Source organism: Ambystoma mexicanum, chromosome 3p (assembly GCF_040938575.1).
Source record: "Ambystoma mexicanum isolate Mex_15411 chromosome 3p, UKY_AmexF1_1, whole genome shotgun sequence".
Taxonomy (NCBI): domain Eukaryota; kingdom Metazoa; phylum Chordata; class Amphibia; order Caudata; family Ambystomatidae; genus Ambystoma; species Ambystoma mexicanum.
This window is the reverse complement of record NC_090925.1, coordinates 222,680,436-222,694,574: the sequence shown is the minus strand read 5'-3', so window position 1 is coordinate 222,694,574 and position 14,139 is coordinate 222,680,436. Positions and strand designations below refer to the sequence as shown.

Genomic DNA, 14,139 nt, shown 5'->3' with positions numbered 1-14,139 from the left:
GATCGCTCCTTTTCTACTGTTGTCCTGCGGTGCTCCTTGCTGATGTGATTGCTGTGCAGTAGTCGCGTATTTGGGCTATCCTTTGTGGTATTCAGCAGTCGGTCTTGTTCTTTCCGGTGACTCCCTTTTCTGGGTTCCTTTTGTTGCAGGTGTCCTACTCCTTCCTGTTCTGTCCTCTGGCCCTTCCACCTGGGCTTCCTTTCCTGTGTGCCTCCTTTTCTTGCTGCCCTCTTTTCTGGGCTCTCTTTTCTGCTGCCCTCCTTTCTGGGCTTCTTTTTCTGCTGCCCTCCTTTTGGGCTCTGTTTTCTGCTGCCCTCTTTCTGGGCTCCGTTTTCTGCTGCCCTCCTTTGGGGGCTCCCTTTTCTGCTGCCCTCCTTTCTGGGCTCCATTTTCTGCTGCCCTCCTTTTTGGGCTCCGTTTTCTGCTGCCCTCTTTTCTGGGCTCCGTTTTCTGCTGCCCTCCTTTGGGGCTCCCTTTTCTGCTGCCCTCCTTTCGGGGCTCCATTTTCTGCTGTTTCTGCTGCCCTCTTTTTGGGCTCCCTTTTCTGCTGCCCTCTTTTTGGGCTCCCTTTTCTGCTGCCCTCCTTTCTGGGCTCCATTTTCTGCTGCCCTCCTTTCTGGGCTCCATTTTGTGCTGTGGGTCTCTTGGGCCTTCCTGCTACTTGTGCAGTGGGCTGCCATCTATGTGGGCAAATTGCCTTCCTCTCATTTCTTGCTGTTGGGCGGAGTGTCCCCTTTCCACTGTGGGTGGACTTCCCCCTCTTCCCTTAGCTTTTCCTTGCCCCCCTCCTTTTGGGTAATTTTTACTTGATGCTGTCTCATTTGCTGTTGCCTCAGGGTCATCAAGATCTTCCTCCATCACCTGCTCTTTGTGGTACTGCTATCCTGTCGTTCTCCGGTCCCGCTGTCAATCCGCTCTCCTCCTTGTTCTCCGGCGGTATGCTCCTGGTTCGTAGCCGGCCATTTTACGTCCTGGTCCTCATCCCGTCCGTGGTCTGTTACATGCTGTATGTGCCATAAATCTCCTGTGGCAATCGTCCCTGTGTTAGTTCCTCTGTGACAACGCTGTACTATAATGTTCGTGCTTGACCCTCTATGTTGTGTTTCACTGGGCTAGCTGCTGGCCAGCTGAGAGCAGCAGGTCTCAAGCGGTATCCCTCCACAGGGTTTTAGTTCTGCATGAGATCTCTTGATGCTCCTTGGGTCCTCAGTGGGTGGTGTGTGGCGTTGCCAGACCGCCTTTTCCCATTGCCATCTCCCAAGTCGTTCCCGCGTTGCTGGTGGCACTCAGAGGAGCAGTCTCTGGTAGTCTCTGTTGTGAGCATGTTCTTGTCACCATTGCAGGTGGTTTGTATGGGCTGCTACGTGTGTCTATGGTTCCCTGGGCTGTGGCTTATGGCGTGGTTTTGCTCTTTTGGGGCTGTTGGCAGTCTACAAATGCGTGCCCTTGGTCCTCAGCAGTGGTGTGAGCGACGTGATGGCTTTCCACCTTGTGGTTATCCTCGTGGTGTTGCTCACTCGTGTTATTGTCCTTCTGTGGGCTTGGCAACTTGCAGTACCGGTGGTCTGCGTGGTGTGGGGTGGACGCTGTAGTGGTGGTCGGTGATTGGCCCTTATGGCTTTCTTCTGGTTAACCCTCTATGAGCCTGAGGATTGATGGCGCCGGTGTCCTCCGGAGTCTTGTCGTAACGCACTTGTCATGTGTGTCTTTTATCACTTGGACACGTGCTCTGCGGTTTCGTGCTGCTTTTATGATGTGGACCCCTTGGGTTGGCACAATGTCGTGTCCCGGTATGTTAGTTTCGTATGTTCCCTTTTGATATATAGAAACATTCCTTTCTTCGCGGGAGCGTTTTGGCGCTTTTGCGGGCAGTTCGCTGCCGTCATGGCTGGCGGGATGATGGTGTCCCAGTTAGTGTGCTCTGTGTTTTTTTTTTTTTTTTTTTTTTTTTTTTTCGCTCACAGGGGTGTTTTGGCGCGCTTGTGGTGCTTTCTGCTGGCGCTGCTCTTCGTTTGGCAGGCGGCGGTGGGTGAGGGGCGCGGGCCTCTTTGCGACGCTTGCGCAGGCCTTTGTTCTACATGCCCCGATGGGGGAGGGGTGTGGACTCCTTACCGGTGTCTGGTGCCTCCCATTCTGGGCCGCTACGGTCTTCGTTTTGCAGTGGGGCTCCTCTGTGCTTCTTCCGCCTGCTGGGCTCCCTTACTCTCCCGGTGGACTCTCTTAGATGTAGCAGCGCATGCTACACCTCCGCTGCTGGGCACACCGGGGCCACAGCCTTCCTTGGCTCTGCAGGGTCCGATTACCCTCTTCTACCACAGGCAGCGATGCCTGCTCCTTGTGGCCACTTCTGCTGGGCACACGATCCTCTTCTTGGCAGCGTCCTGTGCCGCTCCTCTCCTTGCGCCGGTCCTGCGTGCTCTGACTGGTGGCACACGGGCCTCTTCTGCCTCTCGCGCCGTTTTAGCTTGCACGGTGCAGTGCCTCCTTCAGTGTTGTCACCTAAAAGAGTGGTGTTCACTGATGTGCTGTCTCACTCAGGTGGTGTTCCCTCACTTGTAGTGCGGGTTTCTCTGGTACTGTGATGTGTCTCAGCCATATAGTGTTACTCCTCATGGCATTCGGGTGTCTCTCCCTCTGTCTCGTAACGCTGGTCGCTGGATCACATGTGTGCAGTGGACCCTCCTGCAATACTGTGGTCTCTCTCTTGTGGGTCGATCTCGCCCACGGTGTTGGGTCTCACGCTGCGCTCTGCCAAGCTTGGCTTACTCTCACTCAGCGCTGCATCTCATGTAGTTCCGGTTCTCATGCAAGGGCCAGTGATGTCACACGTGCAGTGCCGGGTCCCTTGAAGACACGTGTATCTATTCGCCTGCTTGGCCTGTACTCTTGATGGCGGGTGCGCTGGCCAGTGCGTCGTGTGTTTCTCCTCAGCTGGGCACTCTGTGTCCTTCCCTCTGCTCCTATCCTCACATCATCTGGGGGTCTTCACGCATTGCGCATAGGGTCTTCAGTGGGTGCTCCCCACGACCGTTGTTCCCCCCTTGGTGCCGTGCTGCTGGGCTCTTGTCCCCGTCGGTACCAATGTCTCTGCGCCGCTTCTGCTCTGCGGCCTGCTGGTGCGGGAAGCGCACCTCACCTCCTCTGCAGCCTGCGACGTTGGGCTCACTGCTTTATCCTGTCCCCTGGGCTCCTCTCGCACTCAACTCTTCGCTGGGACGTCACCTGCACCTCACGTACTCTGTGGCCTGCATAGCCGGGCACTCTTTGTGGGCTGCTCCTGGGTTGCGGTACGGGCTGCTGGGCTCCTCAAACCCACCTCTCCTCCTGCGGGGGCACCTCTCACGCGGCAGAGTAATCCTCCTCTCCCGTGTTGCTATCCTGTCCGCTCGGCTCTGCTGGACGCTCCTCGCCTGTCACGCTGCTGGGCTCTGCGCACCCGTCTTGTTGGGCTCACTGTGACCCTCCGTCATCGACTGTGCTTCACACAATCAGTTCAGTTCCATCAGCCTCATAGCGTAGGGTTCGAATCGCTTCGTCGCCAGTTGTTGTACTCCTCACTGGGACTACCATGTGGGGCCAACATGCACCTCTGCGCCTGCAAGCCCCGAGGGGGCCATCTCGTACAAAGACACACAGGAGACAGTTTAGGAAACAACCTCCTTTATTGCCCTCTACACGGATCTCCCTTTCCCGGGCTCTAGTAGCCCCTCCTCTTCCTCCCTGTCCCTCGTGTCAGGTCCTTCCTCTTTAACTTAAGGTGGTCCAGTATTTAAGGTGGCACGCTCGCTTTCACCCTGCAACAACTGGGTGTCGGAATGAGTTCCCTGTGCGAGCTAAGAGAATATGTCATTCAAATATTGTGAGCACTCACTCTTTTCGTTGTGAGTTGTTTCGGGGACAAGTGGAGTTTGTGCATGTCCTGGGAGTAGGGAGAAGAGACAGCTGTGATTCTTTAACGCAGAATGGTCGACTCAGAGTGGCATTTGCAGAATTAATTTAGCTGCATTGGTGAATGCACCAAGATAGGGGAGATCATTAAATGGGGTGTGTCGGGTGCAGGTGGGGAATTTAGCAAGACTATGCCAGTGTGTAACCAGGGGAGTTGCTAGGTCTGGAAAAGACCCGGGGCTACGCTGATGTCGGAACTGTTGGGACTGGGGGCTAGGTAGTCTTTTGGCTGTAGCTCCTGAGATTCTATCCGGGGCTACAACCAAAAGATCAGGGGCTATAGCCCCTTTAGCCCCCCCCTAGCAAAGCCCCTGTGTGTAACGTTCACTGTATGATCGAACTGTGTTAATTGCACACATGGTGAGAGTGTGAGTGTGAGTGGAGGGTTCGAATAAGTGCAGTTCTGAACGTTTCCATCTTCTCTTCCGTATCTTCCCGCTGCAGTCAGTCCGACTTCTCCATCGTTGTTCCACGCCTTGTGACCACCGATGAGGACCACACACCGGGGAGAGGAGCCGCGGTGCCTAGACTCGCTTCATCTGGAACAGTGGACGAAGGAAGCAGCGCAGACGAGCACACCGAGGTCTCAGACCCTGGCTACGGGACGCTTCCCCCCTCCACAATGCCCTCGAGACCAATGCAAATGGGAGTTGCTCCCCCCGAGGGTCAGGTCAACGATCGAGGGGAGAGGGGAAACCATTCCCGGGCTGGCAAGGACCCCAGGGTGACTTTGTCTACTTCAGATCTTCGCCACAGGCACCGCTCAGAGCCCCTTGATGGAGTTGTGACCAGCACATCATATAGCGGGGGAACCCCATTAAGTACTCCGGAATTGCGTCGAAGTATGCCACAGCTGAGCCAAACAGAGGATCCCGCCACACCTAGCTTGCCCCCGAAGGCCCAAGAGACCAGGAGCAGGCCTCTGCCAAAGATTCCGGTCTCTGCATCTAGGTCATTCCTGAGGGTACCAGGCTCCACCATTGGGTCAGATCCAGAGGAAGAGAGCTCTGACTCTGGGTTTACTGCAAGGCCACTGTCGAGGCCCTTGCGGGGGCCAAGCCTGGTGATGGAGACCCTGCGGCGTGCCAAACACCGTGAGAGGAACTGGCGCAACACAGACTCTGTGGATCTCTACAGTGATAGCCAGTCCGATTTGTCCGATGCGGAGGAACTGGAGGTAGACAAGGTCAATGCCCAAGGAGGGCCAGACCAGGTAGGGGAGGAGAATGACATTGCCTTGGAGCCTGGCCTCCCCAAACTGTCCCTCGAGGAGCCAAGGGAAGTGAACAATGAAGACGCCAGAATCTGCAACATCCAGGTCATTGGAGACCCGTCAGGCTCTAGCGAACCGGTCAACACTAGTTCATCAGTACACACAGAACATTCCTTGGACCCAGCGGACAAAATAAATGCCTCGCCAAATGGCATTGTGTTCAGTTTCGAGAGGTCAGACAGTCGTGACTTTGATGATACGTTGCCTGTGGTGAAGTACTCCACCGTCACCATGGACGATGTTGAGCCTCCCACTCCCTGGCTCCTGAGCCATGAGGGCTTTCTACAAGACCCTGATATCTACAGGGATATTTCACACAGCATCATGCCGTCGCTGCTGACAGAAGAAATATTTATGGACATTGTAAGTGACCCCAACCATGAACGCCGCCGGCTGACTAAGGCAGAACTCCGACGGATTCGCAGCATTACGATCGACAGCACGACCACTGTCTCGTAAGTGATTAACAAATGGCAGTCTTTACCACCCTCCTGCATCCCTCTTCCTCGCTCTCTCTAGTCTTTTGGGATTTCTCAAAGCCCCATCATCTCTATCAAGCTTCCACATGGAGGATATTCATGTATTTTCTCATGATATTGATGCTTTACTGTCTCCGTCCTTCCTACTCTCCTTTCTTTTTCCTTGGTAGCTTTAGTCTTTGCCGCCCCTCCACTCACTCTTCCTTCTATTGTTTCTTTTCAACTTTTTCAACTACCAACACCTCCTTTTTGTTTCTCTTTCTTGTCTATTGATTTCAGTTTCCCTACTTGCCCTTCAGACTCCTCATCTCTGCATTCCCTTTCCTCTTAGTTGATCATCTCTTTCTATCATTTTTTTATTATCTTCCTTCTTATTCTACGTCACATATTCCACTTGTTCTTTCCTGACATGACCTCCATCACTTTGATGCAGCTTCATTTTCTATCACTCTTCATCTGTTCCTTCTTTCTATTGTTGACTTCTCTTCTCTAGCCCTGTTGCTTGTGCTCGCCCCTTTTTTCTATGCCATCTACTCTTGATTCTTTCAATCCCATCGCTTTATTTGTTGCATCTCGCAAACATCCTCATCCATGGATCACTTCTTCTTTGTAGATGGACGTGTACATTGGAATAATTCCATGAAAAACTCGAGTTCCCTCTTTAAGTTTACTGCACTTTCTTCACTTCATTCTACTTATGATATTAACTTATTTTGTGCAAGAAGATCTATTGGCAGCCTCTTATCGCCACTCTCTCCTCCCTATTGTCGTTTTTTCTCTCTTCTTAATTCCTGTCTCTACGCCCTCCTAATCTTGCTTTGCATTCCTCTTTCTGCATCAGACTTCTCTTCTTACTTTACATAAATTAACAATCTGTTCCCCTTTTTCCTCCCGTATCCCCATCCAGCCCCTACTTCTTGTAAACTGTCATCCAATTCTTCCTTCATCCCTCTTTCTGAAGCACCCAATCTCTCCCTTCATTGGGCTAAACTGGCTACTGCTCAACCTATCCTATTAGTTTGGGTCTGATTCCTTGGGTGGTATCTTCACTTTCTTTCTTATTCGACTTCTCTTTTTAACTCCTCTCTTCCCACTGCCTTTTTTCAGTCTTCATTGAAGCATGCTGATATGTTCTGTACTATAAAAAAAATCTGCTCCAGGCTTTTTGTTTTCCTTCTAATTATTGCTGTATCTCTCTTCTTCCTATAAGGTTCTGGAATGCTCTGTCTGCTCTCCGCCATTTCCTTATCGGGAATATATCTCCCGTGTCCCCTCTCTACTGTTGGGCCTTCGTTCTTCCCATTCTTGAGGCCGTGCTCTTTTGCAAGTCTACTTTCTCTCAGGCTCTAAACAATCATCTCCTTCTTATTCTTCTTGACTTCTTCATTCGACTCTTTGCTCTTCTGTCTTCTCTTGGTATGTCCATATCTGCCCTATCCCAGTTTTCCTCTCATCTTCCTAAACACACATGAATGTGTTTCATGGTCTAGTGACTCTTCCTGTTCTCTACCTTTGTTGCTCTGGGGTTGCAGAAGGCTCTGTACTTGGCCATTTACTTTTCTCTCTCTCCGCTATTAATCTCTCATTTGGTTTTCTTTGTCACTTGTATGTTGGGGACTCAGTTTACTAGCGCAGAATAATGGGTTTTAAAGGGAGCGCTGGTGAAAATAAAATTTCTATTAATCTCTGCATCTTCCTCAGTTAAATCATCTTCCTACAGTCCTTTCCTACCATGTTGCCAATTTCCATTGGTTCTTCTTTCTTATTGGAAGGACAGTGTCGGGCCAGATGTCCTAGTTACTCACACGAGAAACACACCATTGATTTGGGTTTTGGGATTCGTCCGTCTGAAGGTCTTATCTCTCAGCTTTACCTAATTAGCACAGACTTCCTTTATCCCTTGGGTAGATCCACCACCATGGGTTTGTAAGAACCGTCTTGGTTTCTATCTTTACCCAAAAAGGGGAAAGGGGAGATGGGAAAATACTTGTGTGTCCTTTTTAGGTTCTTCAGCTTTATGGACACTCTTTAGATGACGAAAAGAGTTTGTGGAAGTAAAGCCCTAATCAGGAATGCGCACAACTGGAATTATATGAAAGGAAGTTGAGTAGTGGTTGAGCTGCTGTCGTTTAGGTGGTAAGGTGATCTACCACTATCACCTTAAAGTAAGTCAAATTGTTGTGGATTACCATCTACACAGGCTGCGCCTGGTAACCATCTGAAAACCACTGAGTGTGTGAGTTTAAACAGAATGGATGGGGAAGTAGTCACAAATATGTTCAGCTAGGTTGTTAGTTCAAAGAACAAGATTGTACATTCACAGGTAAAGTATCTCGCATTCAATGTGTTTATTAAATCAAAACGTAAATAAAGTAAACGTCTGTGTGTACACCGTTGTGTTTATACAATTGTAAAAGAAAGTGTTTATACTTAAGACACAGTATATTTCCATGTAATGTCAAAACACATTATTTGAAGCAGGCTATCTGCCAGGTAGCAATAATCAACTTGTATACAATTGCGAAAAAAATGCTTTGTACTAAAGAAGTGCTATAATCGCATGTAAGTCCTGCCATGTAATGCCAAATGATGCCAAGTGTTTTATACTGAAGAAACGCCTTTTGCAAGTAGGGAGGCAAGGGATTTATTAATTGCTCTATAGCGAGTGTTTCTAACTTCTTCGCAACAGACCATAGAGAACAATGGGCCTCATTGGAAGTTGTTTGGTGTGGTATAAATGCAGTGGTAATAGTGTCACTGCTGCATTACCACACCGCCCAACTATTAGTTGGGTGGAAAGTTGCAGGATTCACCTCCAGCTCTGAGCCAGAAGTAAATCCGCTGATTGTCAGCCCATTTTCGGTGCAATTACTGTGGCGCAATTACCACCGCAGTAATTGCACTGAAAATGCCCCATTAAATCCTATGGACTAAAATAAATGGGGACTTACTGCCACTTGTGATCCAGCGGTAATACTGTCGGACCAAGTGGTGGTAACGGTAATTGCATTGGGCAGTATTCCGGCGGATTTACCGCTGGGATAGCACCCAACATGTGAGTAGGTCCAGTGTTTTGCACTCTAGCCCCTAGCTCCACTGGTGGTTCATCGGGTTGCAACTTAATACTTCAGAGCGTCTGTTTATAAAAATTGTCAGTTTGGCCCACCTTTTTCAACAACCCTTGTTTGATGCCATCAAAAGTCGACATTCCTAGAGGATTTAACAACTGATAGCAGTTCTGGATTTCTCCTCTTGGTAGGGTTGCCGGGTAATAGGTTTTTAATTCATCCTCCCAGTGAAATTGTCAGGCCAAATGCTCAAAGTTGAGGAAAAAGTTTCCCAGGTCTTCCCCTTCTCTATAGGGTTGTAAGACCCTGTGTGATAATATGGGCCTGTGGGAAGATACTGCAATTCTATCCAGCCCAGCTTGGAATCAGGCCTCTGCCTGGATCTGCCGGGCAGTCAGCTGGGCTAAAAGATGCTCTAGGGATACCATCTCGCTATTCTTTTCTGGACCTTTTCCTCAAGTTCAAATTGGAATTTATTAAGGTCTCTAGCTGGTTGGTCAAGGAAGGAAAATACCTCTTCATCTACCTCAGGAGATGGTCTACCTTTATTGGTTCATTTATCCCTAGTGGAGGAACAGAATCTAGTAGCTCTTCCGGCTTTCCTGGGACTCGGGTGGGTCTCCCAAGACTAGGGTTGATATTTCTAAAAGGGCTCGGAGGCAGATCTATCTCTGATCAATGACGCTTAATTTACTGTGGAGTCTAATATTGTAGTCCAATATCTTGGAGGTATCTAACAAGGGTCGACCATGAAAAAGAGCTTTTGATGATGGATGGGAAAAGCAAATCTTGTCAAGATCTATTGTTTAATGATTAAGACTGTTTTGTGGGGGTTAATTTCAAGTGTCAAATGTTCTTCCTCTAACTGCTGGATAGTAGGCTGCATTAGAGAGTAAAGATTCTGGTATTGGGTTTCCAGTTTGTGTCAACTCGTCAGCATTCAACTCCTGACCCCATATGTGAGAGGTCAGAAATGAAAGCGGGACACAAAGTTGTCATGTTTTGATATAAAATCATTTATTAAATTAAAATGGTTTGGGGAAATGCCTCTCTGGCCATATTATAAAGAGGAACGTCCCTGCCTAGAAACTAAAAACTATGCATCTGTCTGTGTCCAGATGTCAATAACTGAAAAGCCATCCTTGTGTCCAAAACATCCTATCCTGACCTTAACACTACATTCAAAACAATACAGTGTGCAAGGAAATATCTTTGACTTGATGTTGGCAAAAGTGTTCAAAACCAAAAGTATAGGAATGACTCCAACAAAAAGGTTCTCCAAGGAAACGTCCATTGGATCCAGAGGGCAGTCCATTTCCCTGGATTCTTAACTAGGATGGCAAAAAGGTCTCTTTAGATAACAGCTCCTTTGTGTCTTCACTGGACTCACAAAGTTATTGGCTAAACAATCAGTTCTGTAATAATCTTTCTGTAGAATTTCTTGTAACTTTGCAGATCACTTGGTATACTCCACTGCCACGAATCTTTATACAATTTCAACTGCCTGGTGTACTCACCTGCCAGGACATCTTATGCATTTTGCAGTTATTTGGCTATACCACAATAGCATATACCGTGAGGTGTTTGGCATATCTGTCTATGGTAATATTTTGTTCACACTTCTGCCCCCACACTGGCATTTCATGGATTTGTACTTTGCCTTGCCTACATTCAAACATTCTTCTCATTGGGTTTTGAATTTGTACTTTGCCTTGACTGAATTCAGGCATTCTTCTTTGTGGGTCTTGAATGTGTACATGGCCTTGACTGCATTCCAACAAACTTTGGGTATTTTCTGCATTAGCAATTTCATGCCTTTCAAACATTTGTTGGCATGCTTGTCGGAATGCCCTGGGGTCCCAAGCTGCATTGGGCAGACTCACTGGTTTCTTCCAGTGTCTCCCACTCTGCTTGCTCCTCTGCAGTGTGGTTCCACCTGCTTTCCAGTTTGGAGTTTGCAGACAGGGTCGGATTGGCTCCTCGGCCTTTCGGCCCGTGGCCAAGCCGAAATCGTCCCTGGGGAGTGGGGGCCGGTTTCTGGCCATGCCTGTGCTGGTTTTAAAAAAAATAAATTGAAAAAATATAATTTTTTTTCACATTTTTTTTTCCAAAAAGCCTTTCATCCTTCTTAAGTCGATAAATGAGTACCTACACAGGTTGGGTGATATTGTATGCATATTTGTTCCATAAAAAAGAGCTTAAGCATAAGTGCTATACAATAACATATTATCATTTGGCCTTGGATGTCTGCTTGGATTCACAATAATTTTGTGTGCTTAGGAACAATGCTATTTGATGAAACCTCCTGTTTCGTCAAGGGGTGAAAGGTTGTGTTTCATCACTTCCCGGGATGTCAATTTGGGGTGGGGTCAAATGGCATCACTTCCGGTGATGTCATCAGAGGTCAAGGGTCATGAGGCGAGGGGTGGGTCACTTTTTTGAGGCAATGGGGGGGGCACTTTTTTTTGGGTCACCGGGCCTATTTCTTGTCCCAGTCCGACCCTGTTTGCAGATGTTCTTTCAGTGTCTTGCGTGGCTCCGCAGTCACACGCCAACTTTCCTGTTTGGTCCGGATTGGAGAAGGCTTTCTCTTCGAGCGGCCCAAGCACCAGCAGCTCCCGCACAGCCCCCAGTGTCTCCACGGTGCTTCTTTCTCACACAAAGAATTTCTTCTTCTGTCCCTGTGGCCTTCTTCCTTTTGCCACAGTTGTCCGCGTGCCTTGCGTTCGAGAGCCTCAGCCTAGGGTTCAATGTTTACTCCTGCACTGTTCGCACTTCTATTTCAAATTGTGCAGTTTCCATCTTTAAATGTCCTTCGCACTAAAGACTTGGAAAAATAACTAGACTGCATGTTGTACATCAAGCTCCTGTCACTTTGCACAAACTCCCTCATCCTCCCCCTTGTCTCAGTACTTGGATGTTAATGGGAGATGGAGTCAATGGATGTCTTTGGACTCTTAGATGGTTTTTCTCAGAGATTTCACATAAAGGCACATCAGAAAAAAGTGTTATGGGTGTTTGGGTCAAAGATGGGGCCCTGACCAGAATAGTGTAAAGAAAAGGTTTCTTGACTTCCTTTAGAGGCGGGATCAGTTGGCAGACAATATGCCATTAAGGTCTTGGATTTCTGGCGGTCTTCCTTATGGGTAAGAGGTGGATACTGTGGTGTTTCATCCAATGAAGTCCTAACATATCCCGGGTAGTTGTCCCCTCCGTTGTGATGCTCCCTCAGAAAGCTGACCCAGGGTCAAGATCAGGTAATGAATGCCATCCCCTGGCCACATGGAAGGAGGTTCCCGCCGGGGAATTAGTGGTGACTCTATTGAATTCATTACAATACCTCCAGGCTTGTCAACTGAGAAGGAACATGTAGAAGAGTAAGCACTGTGCGAGCATTGTATTCAAGTCCAGGTCACTGCAATTATGTGACACTCTGTGCTCTTCTGCAGAAAGGGTAGAACAATTATGTTGTGTATGGGTTCCATTGGAAGCCACTAGCAACAGTTTCAAATTTCAAATGCTGTTTCCCCTATTGTGAGATCGCACCAGTGAAAAATGAAAGCCACTTTGCAAGGGCTTGACATCACAGTAAGGGAACGTGGCATTTTCTCTGGCTCCCTACAGTCTCCTTAAAACAGAGGAAAGCAGGGAATGGTAAGCATGCTTTCCACATTGCCTTCATGGTCCTGTGACATTGAGAGGCCAATTGCCGAGATTAGCAAAGAGACAGCCCTGAGCTGCAAGCAAGACATAGAAACATGCCAATTACTGCCACGCTCTGAAAGAGTAGGGCAATATGGAGAAGATGGCCTCTGTGTAGGAGGCCTCCTGCAGAGTGTGGTTTTCCTTAATGTCGTCCCTTTGGGCGGCGGCCATGAGTGCTCTATAGCTCCAGCACTTTAATTTAGGAAACCGCATTGAGCAGCTACAACGAGGGGAGGGAAAGCTGAGGGTGGGAGGATGTCAGATACTTCTCTGCTACTTGGAGGGGAGTGGCAAAAACAAAGAACTTTTGTTATGTTGACAACACACCAGATAATGGGATTCATCACGCGTCTGGCGGTAACCCTTAAATGCAGCGGTAGCGCTATTACCGCTGCATTTAAGGGACCGCCAGATCATGGCTTTGGCGGATTTCCCCCCAGCTCTGAGCTGGGGGGAAATCAGTGACAAGATTGCCGATTTTCGGTGCGATTACCGCTGGGTGGAAATCTGCCGGCGGTAATAGCGCAAATTTTCCCCATTGAGCCCAATGGGTAATGAGGAATTCCCGAAAGGGCCCAATGAGGAATGGGCAATAACCCTTCCGCCAAACCCGTGATCTGGCGCTAATAGCACCGGGGGGTTTGGTGGTAGGGCTATTAGCGCCAGTGCTAATAGCGCCGGCGTTACCGCCCAACTCGTGATGAGGCCCAATGTGTCTCATTAAATGCAGCTGTATTGCTGTATACCGACGCATTACTGCACCACCAAACTATAGGTTTGGTGGAAAGTTGGATGATTCACCTCCAACCATTAGCTGGGGGGAAATCTGCCAGCTTTCTGGCAAATTTCACCGGAATTACCACAGTGGAATCACTGTGGCAGTAATTCCAATGAAAATGCCCCATTGAGTCCTGTGGACTAAAAACCAATGGGGATTTAAACCGCCATCACCACTTGTAAGCCAGTGGTAATACCGCCCAGATACCACCAAACTCGTAATGAGGCTCAATGTTTTGCTTTCAGGGATGGGGCGCAAACAAGAGGGAGGTATAGGAGGATGGCAGACCACCAGGGACCTCTTTCCCTTGGAGTTGGACTGGAGGACAATGATGATGGCAGGGGGTTAAGTCTTTTTTTGGCTTTGTGGGTGGGGGTAAGATAAGTGGGTGAAGTGATGATAAAAATTGTCTTTGCTCTATGGGGACAGAGCAGAGGGTAACACTGGGGGCATACACAAGATAAAATTAAAGATGTGTGACTATCAATTAAATGAATATGTTCCTCCTCCGGATTCTAACATTATCGACAACTCGAGTCTTGATCTCAAAGTCCTTCAGATGTCACTCAGAAGCTTCAGTGATAATGTAGATGGTTGTTAATGTCTACCCCTCCAAAATTCTATAGGCAGCACACTGTTGGCATATGGGGCATATAATTGACAGCCATTAAGTACTGATTTATTGTGTTCCTTGGTGATTCATAAGAATCTGCACACTCCTTTCAAAAGATAATTGTGTGTATATATGTGTATAAATATATATCTATTTATATAAATATATATTCACTCCAAAATACTTAGTTAAGGTTCAGTTAAGTTGTGCAGATTTAACGCAATACAACCCTTGAAATTTGGCAGATGGTCGAAGTCTTGGCCAGTTTAACTCGG

The 14,139-nt window shown here is 48.2% G+C and overlaps 1 protein-coding gene across 2 annotated transcripts in view; it reads left to right on the top strand.

Moving 5' to 3' along the window:
* Positions 1-14,139, top strand: part of LOC138580291 (pleckstrin homology domain-containing family G member 6-like) — a 365,164-nt gene that overhangs the window by 314,164 nt on the left and 36,861 nt on the right. The window contains exon 15 of one of the 2 annotated variants that reach the window (XM_069650704.1): positions 4,393-5,676. The exons of the other annotated variant lie outside the window; for it this stretch is intronic. Coding sequence (XP_069506805.1) covers positions 4,393-5,676 — 1,284 coding nt within the window. The remainder of the gene's footprint in view (positions 1-4,392; positions 5,677-14,139) is intronic. 2 annotated transcript variants of the gene reach the window in all.